Source organism: Aethalodelphis obliquidens, unplaced genomic scaffold (genome assembly GCF_003676395.1).
Source record: "Aethalodelphis obliquidens isolate GAN/ISIS:26980383/991018 unplaced genomic scaffold, ASM367639v1 scaffold102, whole genome shotgun sequence".
In the NCBI taxonomy this organism is placed as follows: Eukaryota; Metazoa; Chordata; class Mammalia; order Artiodactyla; family Delphinidae; genus Aethalodelphis; species Aethalodelphis obliquidens.
The window spans coordinates 2238158-2260122 of NW_020838046.1; the positions used below are offsets into that span (position 1 = coordinate 2238158).

At 51.1% G+C, this 21965-nt stretch overlaps 1 protein-coding gene across 1 annotated transcript in view; it reads left to right on the forward strand.

Moving 5' to 3' along the window:
- The window catches only part of WNT3A (Wnt family member 3A), a gene marked incomplete at its 5' end in the record, with an annotated part of 48300 nt that overhangs the window by 12977 nt on the left and 13358 nt on the right, over window positions 1–21965 (forward strand). Inside the window, one exon of the mRNA XM_027096433.1 lies at window positions 5887–6128. Within this exon, the coding sequence (XP_026952234.1) occupies window positions 5887–6128 (242 nt within the window). The remainder of the gene's footprint in view (window positions 1–5886; window positions 6129–21965) is intronic.

The following is a 21965-nucleotide window of genomic DNA, read 5'->3' on the forward strand; positions in this document are numbered from 1 at the left end:
ATTAGAAATTGGAATCCTGGGGGTGGTAAGGAGATAACATATGTCCAGTTTGGAATTTTTTCCAGCTTTATGGAGATATAATTGACATATAACATTGTGTAAGGTTAAGGTGTACAACATAATTATTTGATGTATTTACATGTAATAGTGATGTATATATTGCAAAATGATTACCACAATAAGGTCAGTACACACAGTTTGGATCTTTAATATGAACTTTTTATGAACCAATTTATCCTTCAAGGCCCAGCAAGATTCAGTGACCTGAGTTGGGCCCCCTTGACCCTTCCCTGCCCACTTTTTCCCACACACTGGACCCTCCTGTGTCTGACAGGACCCCCCCCACAACTTTCTGCCCTCCTTGGGCAGGGTCTGCATCACCCAGATCCTCTTGGTTGCCCAGCTCTGGAACAGAGGAAACTTTCTGGAAATAATTCAAGGAACTAAAGGGGCCGCCAGGTCCCGAGGGGGTGGGAGAGGGATCCAGTCAGGCTTGGTGGAGGCCAGAACAGCTGGAGTGGCATCTGGGCTGGGAGCTGGCTGTCAGTACTCTGGCCGTGCTCTCGGAGGTGGTCATACAGGGCCTGACTGGGAGGAGGTCTGGGAGGAGACAGGGGTAGGGGAGCCGACTCAGCACCCCAACCTCGGAATGAGCCTGGGGAGAAGCTGTGAACTTGAAAGTCCCACTCTGCTTTCCCTGGAGCTGCGGCGCGACAGCGTGAAGGGAGGTGGGGAGGGGCCGAGGTGGGGGCAGGCTCTATGCTTTCTGTGGGTGGTGGTGGGGTTCTGGGGATGCGCAACTCAACCCCCACTCAGAATGGGTCCTGGCCTCTGGCGTCTGGCAGAGGGACCAGCACCTCGGGAATGGTGAGGACCGAGAGAGACTGAGTCTTCTTTCTCTTTCTGTCTGAATTGAGTGACCCCTTCTTTTTCCACTTGTTCTGAGTCTCCGAGTACATTCAGCCAGTAAAAAGAAATCAACTGAGTGGATTTGCCTTCTGACGGACCCTCTTCGTCCCTTCTCCAGTTCGAGCCAGGCTGCCAGCAACAGAAGAGAAGAAGGAGAGAACCCCCATGAACCTCAGGAGCCAGCCCCTTCAGAAAGGCTCCATGACCAGAGCCATGAAGGTCAAACCTTACCATAATGTTCCATCAGGAAATGTTCAAACATCCAGAAAAGATGCAGGACATCGACGGAGAACATCTATGTACCCACAACTCACATTTTACCTGACCCAGTGTATCCATACCTAAGCATCCCTCTATCCACCCACCTGTTCATCTCATGGTTTATGTGCCCTCAATCCACTCTTTCCCTGAACACTTTGGCTGGCTCATCGTTAACTAGAGTTCAACATTTGTTTACAAATCACCTCCCACGTGGAGCATCAAAATGCGGCACAGATAGATGTGAAGTACCCTGGCTCACGGAGTGGAAGAACCACAGCCTGTCAGGGCAGCCTCGCCTGGAGTGACAGCTCATCCCTGCTTCCAAATGGAAACCCCTAGTCCCAGGCAAACTGGGACAGTTGGTTCCAGCCCCACCTCACCTGCCAGCCTCTGAGTCACCTCTGCTGGGGCTCCTGTGTGCTCCAGGGCACATAGGTTGAAGACCACTAGCCTGGCCCCCACAGTCACGTCTCTGGCCTGGCACTCCATCGAGGCCTCCAGGACTGGCCACAGCAGCCCTTTCTTGGCCTGAGACAGAAGGAGCCTGGTGAGTGACCAACCAGGCCAGCCAGAGATGGACTCTGAGCTATGGGAGGTGCCATAGGAGCTGCTGAAGGATCCTGAGCCAGAGTCCTGATTCTCCCCCAATCCAGCTCCTGCCCTGTGTCCTACCTGCTGTCTTCACAAGGCTGCTCAGTTCCCGTGACCCTTCCGCATGAGCCTCTCCACCCTTTGCAGAAGATGTCATCCCAAACTCTTGTGCTGCCAGTTCCACGTTACATCCTGTTCATGCCGAGTGGAGTGGGGGAATAATGCTGGGCAAAGGTGGGAGGCGGGGAAATTCAGGGTCACCGGGAGGGGTACCACATGGTGGAAACAGATAGCCGACCTCAGCCAAGGGCAGTCGGAGGCCAGCCACACGCGCCGATATAGGCAGAGTGGTCACTGGGGCCGGGATGGGATGTCTCAGTGGGTGGATGGGTGTAGAAACTGGCTGGAGTAAGTTGGGTAGGAAGTGGAGGTGATGATGTTCTGGAGGAGGACTGGGGCCCAGGGAGTTTTGCCCTCTGATTTACAGGTGGGAGGTTCTCCACGAAAGCATGGGCTGAGAGTGGCAGCGGGCACGCAAGTTAGACACGGCCTACCTCCCCCGCTGCCCACCACCAACCCGTCCTGGACATCTGACCTCAGCCTGGAGTGGGCAGAGCTGGCCCATCTTCTCCACCCTGAAATCCTCACCCTGCCCACTGGGTGCCTCCAAGAGCAGACTGCTGACCTTGGCCTGCATGCCGCCTCTCAGTCCAAGGGCCAGCTTCCCTCCCACCCTCCCATCCGTGCATTCAGCCTGTCCATCAGGAAGCTAAGCACCTAGGGCAGCCCAGGGGTCCCGGAGAAGCAGCAGAGCAGCCCCTGTGGTCTCCGCTCAGAGCCATCTGTGCAGGACAGGGTGCAGGAGAGCGAGGCTCAGATCACAAAATACTTCCTAGAGAGGAAAGACCTCACAGCTGGGTGAAAGCAGAGGACTGGCCTTTCTGAAAACCTTGGGGTCCCAGACTGTGGGGTGGGTGTGAGAGAGAGCTGGGGAGGGTCAGGCCTGGCCGGGCACCCAGCACCCAGTAGGCTCTGCAGGCAGTGAAGGAACAAGCAAGGGAATGAGCCAGCCCCACAGTTGAATGCCACTCGGGAATATGGACTCAGGCAGTGGCATGGGGACGTCCGTGATATCTGGCACGAGGTCATGGCTGGTCTTTGGCTCATCGAGTCATGAGGATGGACAGGATGGGGAGTGTGCCCAGGGAGGGGGGGTCAGCTATTGGAGCATGGATGTGGGAGGGACCCAGGAGGCCAGGAGTCTGGTCTGGAGGCTTCGGGCCTTCCCCAGGAACGGGGACTCTAGGGCTGGCCACTCATTAAAAGAAGGCTCAGCTTCACTCGAACACCTGACTGCAAGGTGTCATGGACAGTCCCTGGGGAAAGACAGGTTTTAATTCTTGAGAGATGCACTTGATCAGGAAGGGAGAGCAAGCAGAGGACAAGGGCTGCATGGTTGCCCAGAAATGGTGGGCAGGAGGGCACGGGATGAGAGGATACCATACATGGAAACCCTGTGTTCAGGACTTCAAGGAGCAGTTGCCCTCTCCCAACCAGCTAACTGAATACAGAACTACATAAATGCTGCCGAGGCAAGGCGTAGAGGGTGGCCCTCACACAGAAGGGCAGGGGGACTGTGGGGGACACCAGGGACTCCGTGTGGCCATGGAGATGCATGGGACAAAGCCCCACGTCAGCTGAGATGGGTGGAGACAGGAAGTGTGCGGGGAGGCTGGTGTGACAGGAGCAGGGAGCTCACAGGGTGTGAGAGGAGTGAGCTGGACAGATCCAGATTCTAACAGGACTGTGCAGTGAGGAAATGTTCTCTCTGGGTCATCCAATGAGGCACCTCCAGGTACTGAAGGGCGTGGATTTTGTGCCTTAAGGCAAGGCAGCCTCTGAAGATTCTGAAGACAAAGAGGGAAACATGTTAGGATATGATGTGTATTTCCAGAGGGTGGGTGTGTTTCTCTGAGAGACAGTGATCCTGTTTCCTACCATTCTCACCACAGCTGAATGGAACTGGGTTAGACTCAGAGTAGGACTTCCTGAAAGTCAGCATCTTAATGCAGGTGTGTGGCTTGCTGAGGGACACAGAAACCTTTGTCCCACCTTCTCAGGGGTGCTTAGCCCTCCCAGGGGAGAGGAGGTGCCAAACAAGAGGAACCTCTCGGGGGGGGGTGGGCAGCTGAAACGTTTATAAAGCTGCCATTGCCTTGGTTTCCCCTCCAAACAAAGGAAGGGGAAACAGACATTTCCACCTGGATCCCACCAGAGAAAGCGACCAGATACGCAGGAAGCGTCCTGCCAGGCAGAGGGGCCACTCTGGGCCTGGGACACACCACACCAGACACCCCACAGGGAGGAGGAGACCCGGCTCCCTGAGGAGGAGAGAGCGCAGAGGCCAAAGGCCTGGGTGAGCGTGGGTAGCGTCTGCACCTCTCTGTGCCAAGAGAGTCCACAGATCTCTGGGGACTAGGTAAGAAGGCACAGAATGCTGTTTCCCTGGAACCACCCCACTCCCAGTCGCCCTCCTAGATCCGTGGGGCCTCCCATGCTTTGGTCTTCTCCTACCACCCTAAGGGTCTTCATAGCCCCTTCCAAGAGCTGAAGAGCCTCTGTGATATCAGCGGTTGATGGGGGGGCAGGCTTCCACAGCCGGCCCTGAAGAGTAGCAGTGGCTGCACAGCCATTCACATGGAACACCCACCCAGGGGTGAAGGAAACACTGAGACGCAGAGGAATCAAGCAGAGCTCTGCCAGCAAGAGCTCATCAACCCACTACAAAGACAGATGCATCCACAGGTGACAGGACTGTGGGTCATCCATCGGGATGGGCAGATATAACAACATGGCACCATGGGATTGGAGAAGCTCTTTCCCCTCTGCCCCAAAGAGGACCTCGTGGTTCTTCCTCTTAAATCAAGGTGTAGTCACATATAGTAAAATGACCCCATTTCAGTCAGTTTTGACACATAAACACATGTGTAACCAACACCTCCATCAAACACAGAGCGCTTCCCTCACCCTAGACCAGTATGGTCCAGTAGAACCTTCCACAGTGACTGAAATATCTAACCATCCAATGTGGTAGCCACAGGCCATGTGTAGCTGGTGTGACCGAGAAGCCAAATTTTTCTCTCATTTATTGTCATTTTGCTTAATTTAAATTACATAGGCATGTGTGGTGAGTGGGAACAATTTTGCAAAGCACAGACTGAGAAACATTCTCTCATGCTGCCTTCAGGTCAGGCCAGTCCTCCCTATGAATGAGGAAACTACCCCGATTTCTGTCCCCATCCACAGTGTTGCCTGGCCTTGGTCTCCATCAGAGGAATCGTGGTCACCCACACTGGGTCAGGCCTCTCTTCAGCGCCCTGCCAGGGAGATCCCTGCCCTTTGCATCAGTTGTCCACTCCTCTCTGTTTCCAAGGAGAATTCCACTGCAAGCGTAAACACCGTCTGTTCAGCCACACTTCTATGGATGCATACTTGGGTGGTTTCCACGTTTTTCTCTGACGATCACAGCCCTGTGAATATTCTTGAGCACATCTTATTGTGGACATATGCTGTTATATCTGTTGGGTAAATAGCCAAAAGCCGGCTGGCATGGCCGGTATGAGTTCAGCGGTGATTTTCACGCATATGATTTAGCCACTGCTGTACCCCATCTCACCGCTGCTCCAGAAGTGGCCCTCCTCCCTCCTACCACAGACCCAGCCGCTCCTCTCTGTGCTGACCCAGCATCACACTGTATCCTCGAGTTCTCTCCTCTGCGCTCCTGAACAGTTTCAGGGTGCTACTGTCTCCACCCCAACAGAACGGGGGACACCTGCAGTTGCGCAGAGAAGCAGGCAGGCCTCCACCGCTTCCTTGATTTACTTTCTGTCAATCCATGTGCACATCATGATGTCTTGTGCTAAGTCTCAGGTACAGGTTAGGGACAGGCTTCCTGCACGGTAGAAGCACACCTTGCCCTGGAATGCACAAGCGTTTGGAAGGAAAGGGCCTGTGTGCATCCTCCAAAGAAGGTTCACACTAAGGCAAGCCTGGCTCCTGCTCCTGTTTCATGGGCCAGCAGTGCACCCCTCTTACTAACCAGGCCCCCTTGTCCTCCTCCCCCAGGTCCCTGGCTGTCGGGCCCCAGTACTCATCTCTGGGGACGCAGCCCATCCTCTGCGCCAGCATCCCAGGCCTGGTCCCCAAGCAGCTGCGTTTCTGCCGGAACTATGTGGAGATCATGCCCAGTGTGGCAGAGGGCATCAAGATCAGCATCCAGGAGTGCCAACACCAGTTCCGTGGCCGCCGGTGGAACTGCACCACTGTCAACAACAGCCTGGCCATCTTTGGCCCTGTGCTGGACAAAGGTACACGTGGCACCCGTCATGGCTTTTCAGGCAGAGGTGGCAGCCCAGGGATGTGCGTGCAGCAGGGTCCAACCCAGCTTCCCCCTCAGTGAGGGTGGGCACAAGCCACTACATTCCCCTCTGCCTCCGTGTCTCACCTATGCTCAAGTGTGGGAACAGCACTTCCAGCAGAGGGGGCAGTGCTGCACAGACCTCATTACCGTAAGCATCTCCCATGTGGGTCCTTTCCAATGCTCACCCACTCTGGAGGGTGCTCCTGACACTGGGAAGGATGTAAGAGAACGCAGAGGTTCCTCCTGCTTCCCCTTTCCCAAAAGCAATTACGTAGTTCCACGGGGACAAGATTAACCATTGCAGGTTTCCTGCAGGAGCCAGGACTTCAGGCAGGTCTTAGAGAGAAAATATAAAAACAAACAAAAAACACAGAAAGGGAGAGGGTTGGAGATCACAGAGGCACACAGCAGAAGTTATTCAGGGTCATGGAGCCAGGGGTTTATTTTGGGAAGGAGAGGAAGATTGGGAGTGCTGGGTATTGGTTAACTTACGGTGAAGAGCAAACGTTCACAAAACCTAGTAGTTTAAACAATATTAATCATGTGTTATATGTCCCAACATCTGCAGATGTAGACAGATGCAGTAGGCAGGGCTGGTCTCTGCACCTCTGCTGGTCCTCATTTCTCTTACATATCTGGTGGCCAATGCTGCGGTCAGCAGGAATACCCACAAGTAGTCTCTTCACGTGACCTGGGTTCCCTTAAATATAGTGGACAGGCCCTCCAGCAAGTGGGGGGAGAAGGAGGGAGAGAGAAAGAGGGAGAAAGGCTACTTTCACTGAGCAAAATGTTTTCAAGATGTATCCACCTGTAGCATGTTTCAGCACTTTATTCCTTTTTATGGCTGAATTATATTCTACTGTATGGATGGGTCACCTTCTGTTTATCCATTCATCTGTTGATGGACACTTGGGTTGTTTCCAACCTTTTTTGGCTATTGTGAATAATGTTGATATGAGCACTTTTTACAAGTATCTGTTTGAATACCTGTTTTCAGTTCTTCTGAGTATACTCCTAGAAGTGGAATTGCTCAGTCATATAGTAATTCTGTGTTTTGAGGAATTACCAAACTGTTTTCCACAGCAGCTGCACCATTTTATATCCCCACCAGCAGCACATGAGGGTTCCAGTTTCTCCACATCTTGTGCCAATATTTGTTATTCTTTGTCTGTTTTTTCCTTTAGCCCTCCAGTGGAAGCGAAGTGATGTCTCATTGTAATTTTTATTTGCACATCCCTGATGGCTAATGATGTTGAGCATCTTTTCATGGGCTTGTTGAACATCTGAATGTCTTCTTTGGAGAAATGTCTATGCAAGTCCTTTGCCCAGTTTTTAATTGGGTTGTTTGTCTTTTTGTTGTCGAGTTGTCAGAGTTCTTTATATATTCTAGACACTAGATACTTATCAGAAATACAATTTGCAAATATTTTCTCCCTTGTATAGATTGTCTTTTCAGTTTTGTGACAGTGTCCTTTGATGCACAGAAGTTATAAATTTTGGTGAGATTCAATTTACCTATTTAGATGTCATATCAAAGTAAGCATTGCCTAATCTAAGGTTACTAAGATTTACACCTGTGTTTTCTTCTAAGAGTTTTACAGTTTTACTTCTTACATTTAGGTCTTTGATCTGTTTTTAGTTATTTTTTGTATATGGTGAGAGGTAAGGGTCCAGCTTCATTCTTTTGCACGTGGGAAACCAGTTATTTCAGCACCATCTATTCCAAAGACTAGTCTTTCCCCCATTGAATGGTCCTGGCACTCTTGTCAAAAATCAATTGTCCATAGATGTCTGGGTTTATTTCTGGAATTTCAATTCCATTCCATTTGTTGATATTCCTGTCATTCTGCCAATATCACACTATTATGTTTTCTGTAGTTTTATAGTATGTTTTAGAGTTGGGAAGTATAAGTCCTCCAACTTAATTTTTGTTTTACAAGATTGTTTTGGCTTTTTTGGGATCCCTTGTAATTCCATATGAATTTTAGGATGGTTTTTCCATTTCTGAAAAAAAGGCAGTTGGAATTTGTTTTTTAACATCTTTATTGGAGTATAATTGCTTTACAATGGTGTGTTAGTTTCTGCTTTATAACAAAGTGAATCAGCTATACATATACATATATCCCCATATCTCCTCCCTCTTGCGTCTCCCTCCCTCCCACCCTCCCTATCCCACCCCTCTAGGTGGTCACAAAACACTGAGCTGATCTCCCTGTGCTATGCGGCTGCTTCCCACTAGCTATCGGTGTTACATTTGGTAGTGTATATTTGTCCACGCCACTCTCTCACTTTTTTATGGAGATTGCATTGAATCTTTGAGAAGTATTGCCATCTTAACAGTATTAAGTCCTCTAATCCATGAACATGGGATGTCTTCCACCTATTTAGGTCTTCCTTAATTTTTCAGCAGTATTTTGTAGTTTTTAGTGAACAAGTGTTGTACATCTTTGGTTAATGCATTCCTAAGCATTTTTATTCTTTTTGATGCTATTATAAATGAAATATTGTTTTATTAATTTCCTTTTCAGATTGTTCACTGATTATGTATAGAAGTACAATTGATTTTTGTGTTTTGATCCTGTATTCTGCAAATTTGCTTAATTGTTTCATTAGTTCTAAGAGTTTTGTGTGGATTCTTTAGGATTTTCTATATATGAGATCGTGTCATCTGTGAATAGAAACATTTTTGCTTCTTCCTTTCCAATTTGGAATCCTTTTATTTCTTTTTCTTGCCTAATTGCTCTGGCTAGCACTTTCAGTACTATGTTGAATAGAAGCAGTGAGAGTGGGCACCCTTGTCTTCTTCCTGATCTTAGGGGGAAAGCTTTCAGTCTCTCACCATTGAGCATATGATGTTAGCTGTGGGATTTTCATAACTGCCCTTTATCAGGCTGAGGAAATTCCCTTCTGTTCCTAATCTGTTGAGTGTTTGTATCATGAAAAGGGTGTTAGATTACATCAAATGTTTTTTCTGAATCAATTAAGATGATCACGTTGTTTCACCTTCATTCTATTAATGTGGCATATTATTATTGGTTGATTTTCATCCATTGAACCACCCTTGCATTCTTGGGATAAACCCCTCTTAGTCATGGTATATAATCCTTCTAATATGCAGGACTTTTGCATCAATATTCATAAGGAATATTAGCCCGTAGTTTCTTTTCTTGCAGTGCCTTTGTCTGGTTTTGGTATCAGGATAATGCTGACCTCATAGAATGGGTAGGAAGTGTCCCCTCCTTTTCCATTTTTTTGTAAGAGTTTGAGAATGATTGGTGTTGACTCCTCTTTAAATGTTTGTTACAATTCACTAGTGAAATTCTTCTTTGCTGGGAGGTTTTTCATTTCTAATTCAATCTCTTTACTTGTTATAGGTCTTTTTGGATTTTCTATTTCTTCTTGGGTCAGTTTTGGTAGTTTGTGTGTTTCTAGGACTTTCTCCATTTCATCTAGGTTAGTCCTTCATTTTTGAAAGATAGTTTTGCCAGGTGTAGAATTCTTGGTTGACAGTGTTTTTCTTTCATCACTTTAAGTATATCATCCCACTGCCTTCTGGTCTTATTAGTCTCTGATGAGAAATTGACTGTTAGTCTTATTGAGGATCCTTTTTACATGATGAATAACTTCCTTCTTGCTGCTTTCAAGATTCTCTCTTTGTCTCTACCATTTGATAGTTTGATTAAAATGTCTCAGTGTGAAGCTCTCTATGTTTATCCAACTTGAAGTTTGTTGAGCTTCTTGGGAGTATCTTGAGTCTTCGAGGTTTTTTTTAAATCAAATTTGGAACTTTTGGCCATTATTTCTTTAAATATATTCTTTCTGCTCCTTTCTCTCTATTTTCTTCTTCTGGGACTCCCACAATGTGTTTGTTGCTGCATTTGATGGTGTCCCACAGGTCTGTTCATTTTTCTTCATTGCTTTTTCTTCCTTCTCCTCAGACCGTATAATTTCAGTTAAACTATCTTCAAGTTCACTGATTCTTTCTTTTGCCTGCTCAACTCTGTTGAAAACTTAAAGTGAACATTTCATTTCAGTTATTGTACTTTTCAGCTCCACAAATTTTATTTGGATTCTGTTTATAATTTCTGTCTCTTTATTGACAGTCTCTCTTTGTTGAGAAATTTTTCTCCTGGTTTCCTTTATCTCTCTGAGAACATTTAGGACAGTTGATTTAGAGTCATTGTCTAGTATGTTCATATTTGTGCTTCCTCAGAGATAGTTTCTGTTAATTTAATTTTCTTTTTCCTATGGATGGGCCGTACTTTCTTGTTTCTTTGCATGCCTAATAATTTTTTGTTGAAATGTGGAGTTTTTGAATATTATAATATGGTAACTCAGGAGATTAGATTCTTCTTCCTCTTCAGGGTCTGTTGTTGTTACTATGGGTTGTTGTTGCTTGTTTGTTTAGTGCCTTTTCTAAACTATTTTTAATTACTGCATTCTATGTCATGTGTGGTTCTCTGAAGTCTGTTTCTTTAGCTTAGAGTCAGCTAGTGGTTTGGCAGAGATTTCCTTAATATCCTGGGATAACAACAACAACAAGAAAAAGGCCCCCACTCTGCCATATTGCTGATGCCACTTTGTATCATCTTTTGAGACCTAGCCTCAAAGGCTGGGCAGTGCCACATTCTGTTGGTCAAGGCAGTTACAAAGGCCCACCCAGATTTTAGGGTAGGGGACACAGACTCCACCCTTGATAGCATGTTAAGGTCACCTTGGGAAATGAGCATTAAGGATGGGACATTCATTGGTGTGGCCGCCTATGGAACTGCCATCCAATGGGCCAACAGAGATTTGATGCCTGAGGTGGGTCCCCAGGGGCCACCGCTGAACATGCTGTCAGTAGCAAGAGTAGGCCACAGAAGACATAAGAAGAGAGGATGCCAAAGGAAGGCTACTAGGACAGAGGTAGGGTGGGTCACACCAGCAAAGATCTGCTGGGGGCCCTGTAGTCCCAAGGGGCATTGGTGACAGGATGGCAAAGGCCATGTATCACCTCTTCCACACACCTGCTTTCCCATCTTGTAAAGGGCAGCCCCATCCTTCTGTTACTTGGAGTCACCCATGATTCCTCTCCGTTGCAAGTCCCATCAGCAGTACCTTCAGAGTCATTCCTGAATCCAACCATTTACCACCAAGCCCAGCCACCCTGACACCCTGCATGATCAAAGTGGCTCCTATACAACTGCTCAGTCCCATTCCCAATGTCCCTGAGGCCAAAAGAGCTGTGTCAACCACACCCCTCCTTCACTTGGGCCCTCCAGGGCTCCCAGCTCTCTCGAATCCTCTGGCCCTGCTGCCTCTTTTCCCTCCACCTCTTCATCCTCCCTGTGCCCCTCTCCAGCCCCACTGGCCTCTTGGCTGCCTCCCAAACACTGAGTACAAGTCTATCTCCACCTTTGTTTTTGCATATCCCTCTGCCATTGCTCTTTTCTCTGCCTTGTGTATGATTCCCTGCCCATTTCCCTCAGTCTCCTTCTAAATGCCACCTTGTCTCCTGTGTCATGTAGCATCCCCCATGCTGACCCTCTCTATCCCATCACGCGCTATCACATCTTGCTCCCCGTTGTCCTCAGTCCTTTACCATCACATCCATCAACCACCCCATGAGTACTGTGAGGCCCACCCCAGCTGCCCTGTCTGTCTTGCCAGCACGTGGCCTGTACATATGGGAGGAACAAATGGCCTTGCTCAGACCTGGCAGCCAGAATGCAGAGGAAGGAAGAACAAAAGATGTCTGGGAGGAAGACACACCAGGCCCTGAGACTGCTGGCATACTGTGGGCAGAGGTCCTGAGAGTGCAACTGAGCATTGCATTAAGGGCAGGTGGGGCCCGGTGGTGTTTGTTCAAGGGGTTGGGGCTCTCCGACATCAGGCAGTCATGGTCATGCCCCTCAAGGTTGGTCTGTATTCTCTAGGAGCAAGAAGGGGCAGAGGAGAGTCATGTCATGTGACCTTGACCAGCAAGTCAGCTCACTTCCTGGAGCACTAGCGTCCCCATCTATAAAATGGGAGAATAATTGCCACAGCCAACTTCACAGAGCTACTGGCTGGGTTAATTATACATCAGCTCCTGCGGGGATGGCCACTGACATGTGTGGGAGAAGTTAGGGCCACAGGGTGATGTGACACATTGAGTGTGGGGGCATATGTGTGTGAGTGTGTGTGTGCATGCATGTACATGTGCATGATTGTGTGTGTGGTGCCTGCACGTGTGTGTATGCATGTGTACGAGTGTGTACGTGTGTGTTTGAACACGTATGTGTTCACGTTTTTGCATGTGCAAATTTGTGTGTAGTACGCGTGTGCATTTATGTACGTGTGTGTGTGGTGTGTAGTGTATGTGTGGTGCAGGGTCCCATGCTGTGCCATGGTCAGGGAGGTATGCCCATCAATTTCACCATGCCCGGGAGGGCCCAGACAGGATCATGGTGCCATCTGGGTTCCTGGCTCCAGAGCCTGATACGGGTGTCTAGGGTCCCCACACTCCTAAGTAAGAAGAAATGTCAGGGATTTGGGGAAGAAGGCAGAAGGCTGTACACCTGACACGGCTGCCATCCTGGTGGTGGAGGAAGGCTGTGTCAGGTGGGGTCAGGCCCCACCTGGAAGCCAGAGAAGGAAATGTGGATTTATTTCTGGGCTCTCTTCTACCCCATTGGTTCACATGTCTGTCCTATGCCCAGGCCACACTGTCTTGACTTCTGTGGCCCTGTAGTAAGTTTGAAAACAGGGAAGTGTGAGTCCTCCAACTATGTTCTGCTTTTCCAAGCTTGTTTCAGCTTCTTGGGGCTCCTTATAAAGGGATTTTAGGATCAGCTCATCAATTTCTGCAAAAAAAAAAAAAAAAAAAACTTGGTTTTTTAGAGATTGCATTGAATCTGCAGATCACTTAGAGGAATATTGCCGTCTTAACAATTTGAAGTCTTCTGATTCATAAACATGGAATGTCTTTCCGTTTATTTAGGTCTTTAACGTCTTTCAATGACATTTTGCAGTTTTCAGCAGACAAATCTTCTATTTATTCCTAAGCATTTTTTTCTCTTTGATGCTATTATAAATGGAACTGTTTTCTTCATCTCATTTTTGCATTGTTCATTGCTAGTGTATAGCAACATGGTTGATTTTCAAATATTGATCTCATACTCTATGACCTTGCTGAAGGTTTATCAATTCTAATAGATGTTTCATGCATTCCTTAGAATTTTCATGTCATTTGCTAATAGAGACAGTTTTCTCCCGTCTGGACACTCTTTATTTATTTATTTTTTTCTTGCTCAGTTGCCCTGGCTGGAGCCTCCAGGAAATGGTGAATAGCAGTGAGCAGAGCAGGTGCCCCTGATTTCTTCCTGATCTTAGAGGAACAGCTTTTGGGGCCCATTCTGTTCTTAAAATTTAAAGATCTAAGCATGAGGATCATCCTTCAGAAAAATAAACAGATAAAAGGGAGAGTTTTGATATAATGTCTCTTGATTCTTTGAATTTTTTCTGAGTTACCTGTGCCAAAAATCTCACAGTGATATATTATCAAAAAGTTTTAAAAATTTTGTCAGCTCATCATTCAATTGGGTCCTCTTTCATTCTGAAACAAGAAATTGGAAACACCTGATTTACACAGAGCTTGGTGTCCCAGTCTTTATAGATGGTACCAGGGCTGGACATGTGCCAGGAAAACTGGGCGTCTCTTCATGGGTCAAGTGGGAGATGGGTGGTCCTAGAAGGGGAGGCGGGAGAAGAAGCAACAATGCCAGTGAGGTTGCCTTGGAATCACCCATGCCAACCTACGCACCCCTAGGGATATGTGAACCTGCCTTGGAGACCCCTGGGGCACAGCATCACCTTCACAGGCCCACAGGCTTCGTCCCTTTTCTGCACGTTCAGACACAGGATCCTGTCATGCTCAGCTGCAAACCCGCAATCTTCCAGCTATGGTCAAACACACAAGCACCTTAGTCAGGACAGCTGTGGAGGCCCTGAGGCCTGCCTCTTGACCCCTGCCCATACTCCCTTCTGTGTTACCCACATCGGGGTGCCACATCAGCCATGCTGTCTCCCAGGCGACTTTTCCAACATCGTCATTATAGAGGGACCTTCCCTGCCAGTCCAGAGCTGCCTGCACCTGCCCCTCGCTGGACCCCACAGTCTGAAATGGAGTCAGTCTTTGTGGGCCCCATTTTTGCAATCCTCATCCTCTCCAGATCCTTCTTATCTTTAGCTCTCAGCCCACAGGAACTACCTGGGGGGCAGCTCCTGGCCTCCAGAGCAGCTCCTAGTTTCCTGCCTCCAACCTCAACATCACTCTCCCGGGACAAAAGCTGAGCCCTGCAGGGTGATCTCAGGTCTGGTGTGGGGCCTCCTGCCATGCACAGCAGGCACACAGGGCAGTACCAAGGTTTGCTCTGGCACAGAATGGGTGCTTTATAAGGATGTGAGTGACTGAAGGATGAGCACATATGCCTGAGGGTGCCCACATGGGTAGGGTTCCCTGGGGAGGGGGGCGTCTGAGCTGGATCTTAAAGGGTTTTCTCTCTTTCTTTAAAACATGTATACAGTGCTTTTGGAGCTGTGTGTTAAGTGTTTTACACACAGCAGTAAACTGAATCCTAGCACCCATCTCATGAGCCAGCACTATGGTTACAAGTTAAAGAAACTGAGGCACAAAGAAGGGGCTAGGCCAGGACTCCTAAGAATGTGCCAGCCTGTGGTGGAGGGGGTGGTGGTGTCTGTAGGGGCTCTCCAGGTGAGAACAGGCGCTGCAGGTGCCCAGGGCCTGCCCCAAGGAACAGACAAGTCACTAACTTCTGGGCTGGGGTCCCAGGGAGTTCCCCCTCTTCCTCTGCACTCCCTCACTTCCTTGAAAGCCTCTCAGGGGGAACCAAGACTCCAGCAGGCCTCTGGGACCCTCGTGTGGCCTTGGTGTCCCAGTCCCTTTGCCCCCATATCCACCCTTCCCATGTCCACTCTCCCCTCTTGTCCTCTCTCCCCCGTGTCCACTCTCCCCCATGTTCTCCCTTCATGTTCACTCCCACATGTCCATGCTCCTTCCTCTGCCCTTTGCCCCCTCTGCGCCCCCCTCCCCCGACCTGATCTCTGCCCCTCCCTCCCTCCTCCATTTTCAGCTGGATGAAAGTCATCTCAGCTCCCATACGCCCTCACCACTTGGTCTAATGAGAAAGAGGAAGCCCTCTCTCCCCCATCGCTTGCCACGGGGCTGAGAAATGGCCGGATTCATTGTGGCGCAGAGCTGAATGGCCCAGGAGGAAGGAGCCTGCCAGGTGCCCCAGAGAGAGGCCAGCTCTGGGAGGCCATTGTGGAGGCCCCCGCCTGGCCACCGGGCCACACTCACAGTAATCAATCTGATTGGATTAGGGTCAGGGCGACCCTAATCGTGTCAGAGGTCACTCAGGCTTTGTGGCAAGGTCCGTGGGGTGCTTGACCACCCCTGCTGAGGCGGCCTAGTTGAACAAAGCTTAACACTGTCAGCTGAGCAGAGGGCCCCAGCCCCGTGTGGAGGTGTGCGAGTGTGTGCGTGTGGGGTGAGGATAAGAGGGAAAGAGCATGTGCTCATGCCTCCTGCTTCCAGCTCACACACACACACAAACCACCATCTGCCTGGCCTGGGGCTGGGGGCTGGGTGGGCCAGGTGGACCCCTGAGAAGCTGCCACCGAGGAACGTGGGGTTGGGAGACAGAGGTGAGCCCGGGCTCGGAAGAGGTACCCTCCACCCTCACTTTCCACAGCAGCAGAACCATGGAACCTGCATTAGCCAGAAAGTATTTGAAGAATTTTGAGTGCATGAAGGCTGGCACACGATTGCGGCTTATCTGTCCCTCCAGGCAGGCCCCCGGACACCTGGAGCACCTGCTTTCCCTGAGAGCTGCCCGACACCCACTCTTGACCCCCAGTGAGGTGAAGGGGTGGGGAGGCCAAAAGGCAGGGAAGGCAGGTCCCAGACCTCAGCGCCTTAGCAGACACTCCTGGAGGAAGCCCAGCCAGGGCCATGCCCCTAGGGAAGCACAGTGGGTGCAGCCGGTCCAAGGTCCAGGCCAGGGGGTTTGTGGGTGGCACACGACTTTGGGGGGACCTGGGTCTCAGCTGGGTGGGGCATTTGCAACTTACAGACATGGAAGGGGCCATAAAGAGGTGAGTCATCCACAGTGGGGAGCAGGACCCTTGATGCCTCTCCCACTGGTGTCCCAGCACGTCAGCACGAACAGGTGGGGCATGGTCCCCAGCTTCATCATCAGTGACCTCTAGAAACCGGACCTCAGCCTGTGTCCATCCACTAGTTTAGTGCCCTCGGTAGAGTGCCCTTGGCAGTGGCTTTCCCAGGCACCCCCAAGCCTGGGCTACAGTGGCTTCCCTATAGAAGAGACTGGGGGAGCCACTCGACCCTGCCTCTGATTCCAGCATATGTGCCTCCAAAACTCCCTTCGGGGGGTCTCAGGACCTGGAGGACACAGGGCCTGCACATCTGCATTCCAGGTGGGGCATCCCCATTGGCAGAGGGAGCCTTGCTGCTGGTAGAAGTGGGCTGACTCTCGCTGTGGGGTCTGCACTTGGACCTCACCCATTGGGCAGCTGAGCTGGGGACCCTGGCTGACCCCTCAAAGCACATCATGTCAGAGTCCTGGCTGGTTACCCTAGGGGCAGGGTCTGTGGGTGTCAATCAAGGTCTCCGCAAGTGTGTTCCGGGTGCCTGTTGCCTTCTCTGGCTCCCCAGACAGTGCTCATATCCCCTCGCAACCCTCCACCCGTGCCCTTGGGGCAAGCACCCATGTCTGCCTGCCTTCTTCCCCATTCTCCTTGGGGGTTGGGCTGGGGAGGATCAGGAGGGGGGACAGCATGGCCTGTCCCCTCCCCAGCAGAGCCCCTTCCCTTGGCCAGGCTCCAGGGGGTGGTCTGTCCACCTCCTTGTGTGTCCCGGCTTGATCTGCGGAGGGCCGGCGTGCAGGCACGGGGCCGGGGCAGGACAGCCAGGACGGCACAAGCCACAGGGCTCAGGAGGGGTCAGAGAGAAGAAGGGGCCCTTGAGGGAACCGGCATCCCTGAATCCAGGTTGCAACCCCTGACCCTCATCGGAAAGTGTTTCGGTTCACGGTGGTTGGGGAGCTCCGACTGTCTCTGCGGCCTCCCCCGTATATCATTAACTCTCCCCAGTTGGGGGTGTGTGTAAAGGGGCCAGGAGAGACCCCGGCGACACCCTGCCGCGCCCGGCTCAGAAAACAATATCCCCACGACGACGACAAGATTAAGCACAAGAGAAAAGTGAAAATGCTGCTGGCGATTCACACGCCCTCGGGAGTGCTGTGTTAAAGCGTGTGAATAGCGAGCTCCCCTCGCGCCCCAGGCCCCTGGGCTGCGCATACCTCCCGGTTGCTATGACTGGCTTGCTATGGCCTAATCGCTGACGAGGGGGGAAATTCATATAAAATATCGAGAGCCATTGTGGGCCTAACGCGGCGTGACAGTGGCTCACAAAGCCAGATTCATTAGCCCCAGCAGGTAATCAGGACGCCGGCCGTGCTGGCGGCCGGGCGGTGTCAGGGGCCGCAGCTAGAGCGGGGCGCAAGCTGCATTCCGCTCTCAGGTGGCTCCATCCTTTGTGCAGGACGGGCCAACGGGATTACCAAATGCCATTGCCCATTGCGACACCCCCTCCTGGCCGCCCCGCTAGCTCTGAGACCAAGGAAGGTGGGCTGTGTGGGAAGGGAGCAAACTGCCGGCTAGGGGCTCAGGCCAGTCTCCCATCTCTTCTTCCCTCACGTTGGGGCGTTGGTAGAGGGAAGAGGTGCCAACCTCTGAATGCTCTAAAAGTGCCCTTGAGGCCTTCATGGGCCAGGGAGACAGACACAGAGCATTTGCTGACCTCTCTGCACTTGCACAGGCACTGCAGGACTTGCTTGTCTTTTCGGGGGTGGCCATCCCTGGAATTGCCTCTCTGCATCCTCCCCCTCCTACAGCCTCTCACCTGCCAGGTGTGCAGAGGCCCAGGCCTGGCCCAAGGAGGCTGAGTGGTGCCTGAGAGGGAGCCACAGTCGCTGCCCTTGAGTGTGTGCTAAGGATGCGGCATGAGTGAGGGCACTGAGTTCTCTGTGTCCTGCCAGTGATGCTCTGTGGGCAGGTGGGAGCAGAGAGCGGCCCCCACAGAGGCTCCCGTGGAGGCTCAGTGCCCACAGGAGCCAGTTGCCCTGACCTGGCCTCTCTGTAGTCCCGTCCAGCTGTGAGCACCAGCAGCTGCCACAAAGAACTCTTTACCTGGAACGCCAGGGAAGACTCACAGAGGGCCCCCAGCTGAGTGGGGATGAGCCTGTAGGATGGGGGATTCTCCTCACATACCTGGCGAGAGAGAAGCTTCCCTGAAGGGCAGTAGAGTGGTGGGGCTGGGGTCCAGGACTCCCCACCCTGGGCAGGTGATTGTGGTTGCAGCCATGGTCCTGACCGTGGGGAGGGCGTCTCCATGGAGACAAGGGAGCCTGCCTTAGGGCTGCACCCTCTCTGCTGACCAACCCCAGCACCAAGGCAGGGAGTCTGACCCAAAAGTCAACACTGCCCAGGGGAGTAGTGGAGCCCCAGGTCTCCAGGGGCCACGGGCAGGCACGCCCAGGAGAGAGAGGGCTGTCCCTCAGGTCAGAACTCAGGCAGGAGGAGGCTTTGACAGGCAGGTCCTACAGTTCCCAAGGAGGAGGTCACACCCCACCCTGCCCCAGGCTGAATCCCCACCCAGCCACCAGATGATAGCAGCCAGGCTCCAGTGACCCAGGGCCTCACTTCACATACGAGCCAGGCCAGAGATGCACAGCCCACTGCAGGAGCCCAGAGCAGGGGAAGTATGTGAGACCCTCCGTGTTAGCCACCTCCACGTCCCTCTAATGGGGGGGGGGGGAGTGTGTCAGAGACACCCTTGCCACGGTAAACTCCTCCCCTCTCCCTGCAGAATCCTGTCCTGGGACCTCCCTCCCAAACACCTCCTGAGTCTGGCCAACTTCCAGAGGAGGGGGCTTAGGAATCTGAGACCATAATGGAGCCTGAGTTCAGCTCAGGGATGCATCAGAATCATCAGAGGACTGCTTACAGATATAGATGCCCCCCACCCAGAACAGTGGGCCTGGGTCCACTGGTAGGTCTGCAGTGACCACTGCTGGGGCACCTGGTTACCTGCAGAGCTTCTCAAAGGGTCCACTGGGTGGACTCAACAGATAGAACACCCAGGAGCTTGATCTCATTGGTCAGTGGTCGAATTTGAACCACAATCCCCTTCCAGGAACTTCCACTGCCAGGGGTCACACTCTATCCTCCGAAAAGCGCGCTCTAGCGCCCCCTCAGGCCAACGGGCTTATCCCAGGAGCCCTTGGCCATCCCCTTCTTCTCATCTGGTATCAGGCCTCCATAGCCTTCCCCTTCCAGGAGAGGACAGATGGGTCTCTCCTCACTCCCTGTGGCTGTGAAGTATGGGGCCCAGCAGGGCAGGTGGGCCCTTCACCTCCTGAAAGCTGCAACTACTGAAACAGCCTGGTGGTCATGGGACCTACGGCTGGGGGGGGGTGCAGGAGCCTCTCCTGCGACCCCTGTCTGGGCACAGTACTCACTGTTGGGCAGCCTGGGACCGGGGCTGACCCATTTTGAGCCTTCACACGTCATTGGGACTGAGAGGGCCTGCAGGGTCCATGGGGGTGGCTCAGCAGAGAGGAGCCCTCTCTTTCTGTCCGGACCAGTCCTCTCAGCAGTTATAAAAAGATGCACAGGGCCCAGGGCAGGGAGGCCTCTGGGCAGTGCTTTCCTATCAATCCCTGATAAAAGGGCCTTCTGGGTAATCTCCCAGAGGGAAAATCAGCTCTGGGACAGAGCCTGCAGCCTTCTTGTCCACTTAGAACACAGTCAGTGCTCAATAAGTAGTTGCCAACCACCAGCTTCATGGTGAAATGTGAAAGGCGAGGCCCTTGGAGTAATTTTTTTGAACTTTCTTCAGCATATAGGACTTTGGAACTGTATCCTTTTTTAATGTTAAAAGGTCCTTTTCTGAAATTATGATAGTCATTTCTTATGTGTCTTATTCTCTCAAAAAAGTAACAACATTTTGCAGTCCTATTTCAGTCCCCAAGTAATTTCTAGTACTTGCCAAGCCTATGAAATCCAAATCTGGAGACAGGATTTGTTAAAATCTCTCTAGTTCTAAAGTTCTGAGACCCAGGGAAGTGAAGTAACTGCCAAAGCCCATCTCACATGTGACACTCAACCCTCGTGCCCAGGGCTGGGCTGGCCTCAGTGATGATGCAGCCCTGCCAGGTGACTCCCCCTGCCCTCCCCCAGACTCCCAGCTCTTGCCATATAGTCCTCCTTCACCTGCCCCAGACTCTACCTCTACCGTTCCATCCATCCACAATTCATCCACCATTCCATCAATCCATCATCCAGCCAACATCCACCCACTATCCTCTGTCCGCCACCACACATCCATCCATCCACTCGCCCATCTACCCACTCTCCACCATCCACCCATTCATTCATCCATTCACCCATCCACCATCCATCCATTCAGACACCCATCCATCCCAGGCCTGCCCCAGAGCTCACATTGCCAAGCCTACTGTGTGTCCTTGTTCCCCTTACTCTCTTCATCATAAACTGTAAGCTCCCAAAGGCAGGTGACTCAGCACAGCCCAAAGCAAGGAACCTGACTTGCAATAGCAGGGCCTCCCACTAAAGGAATGCAAGGATTCCTCTGGTTCACCCTCCTCCTTCCCAGTGCAGGGATTCCCTCCACCTAACAGTGGGTCATCCAGTTTATGCTTGATTACCGCAAGAACAGGTAGCTCCTTCAACCTTTCAGAAAGCCTGGGTTGCTAGACATTTCATCAGATAGAGCAGCAATCCACTTGCTTGCAGACTTCTTACCTTGGTTCTTGAGAATGGGCACCCTGCATCTTACTTATTTTATATTCCTAGTGTATGGCTCATTATAGACTCTCAGGTCCTGGAAGGGTGGATGGATGGATGGATGGATGGTAGAAGAATACATGGATGGATGGGTGGATTGTAGATGGATGGATGGCTAGATGGTAGAAGAATGAAAGGAAGGGTATATCACTGATACTTTGCATGAACTCAATAAATAATTGCTAATGAGACAACATCAAGTTTCTGGGGAAGATGTTTTTCTCGATGGAAGACGCTTGTCTTACAGAAAGACTTTGTTACAAGATTCCCTTTCTTCTTCCTTTTCCCAAGCCCTAATTGCAGTGTGGGATAAGAGTCCTGGGCTGGAACAGAGCAGGACTGAGCTAGCTCAAAACACTCATGCAGGCTCTATCGCAGCAACTTGGTAAATTGACAAAATTGGTCCTTAAGCACCCCCCTCTCATAGCCCGTGTCCCCTCCTCCTCTCTTGACCTGTCATAGCCCATTCAAAAGAAGACATTTTGCTGGTGACAGAGGTATTTCCAGTCTCATCTCCGAGATGCAATTCTCTTCCCACAGGCAGGATGGTTCTCTCTCCCCCTCCCTAGCTGCCTGTGTTGTATAATCTCTGACAAGGCTGCTGTCTGTGGCTAAAAACTTTGCTGTAACTGGGGCAGCTGCTGGGCTTCAGACCCTGGTCTGCGTCCTGGTTGTGCCTGCCCCACCCATGACCTTAGGGGAGCCCTGTCCCCCTTCCTCTGTAAACTGAGGCTACTCCAGCCAGTCAGTCATGACCTTCTTGGTTCAAACCCCTGTGGAAATCTGATAAAAGCAATCTATCCAGAAAAACACATGAGTTTTCAGACATGCCCTGGAATTCCAGCTTATG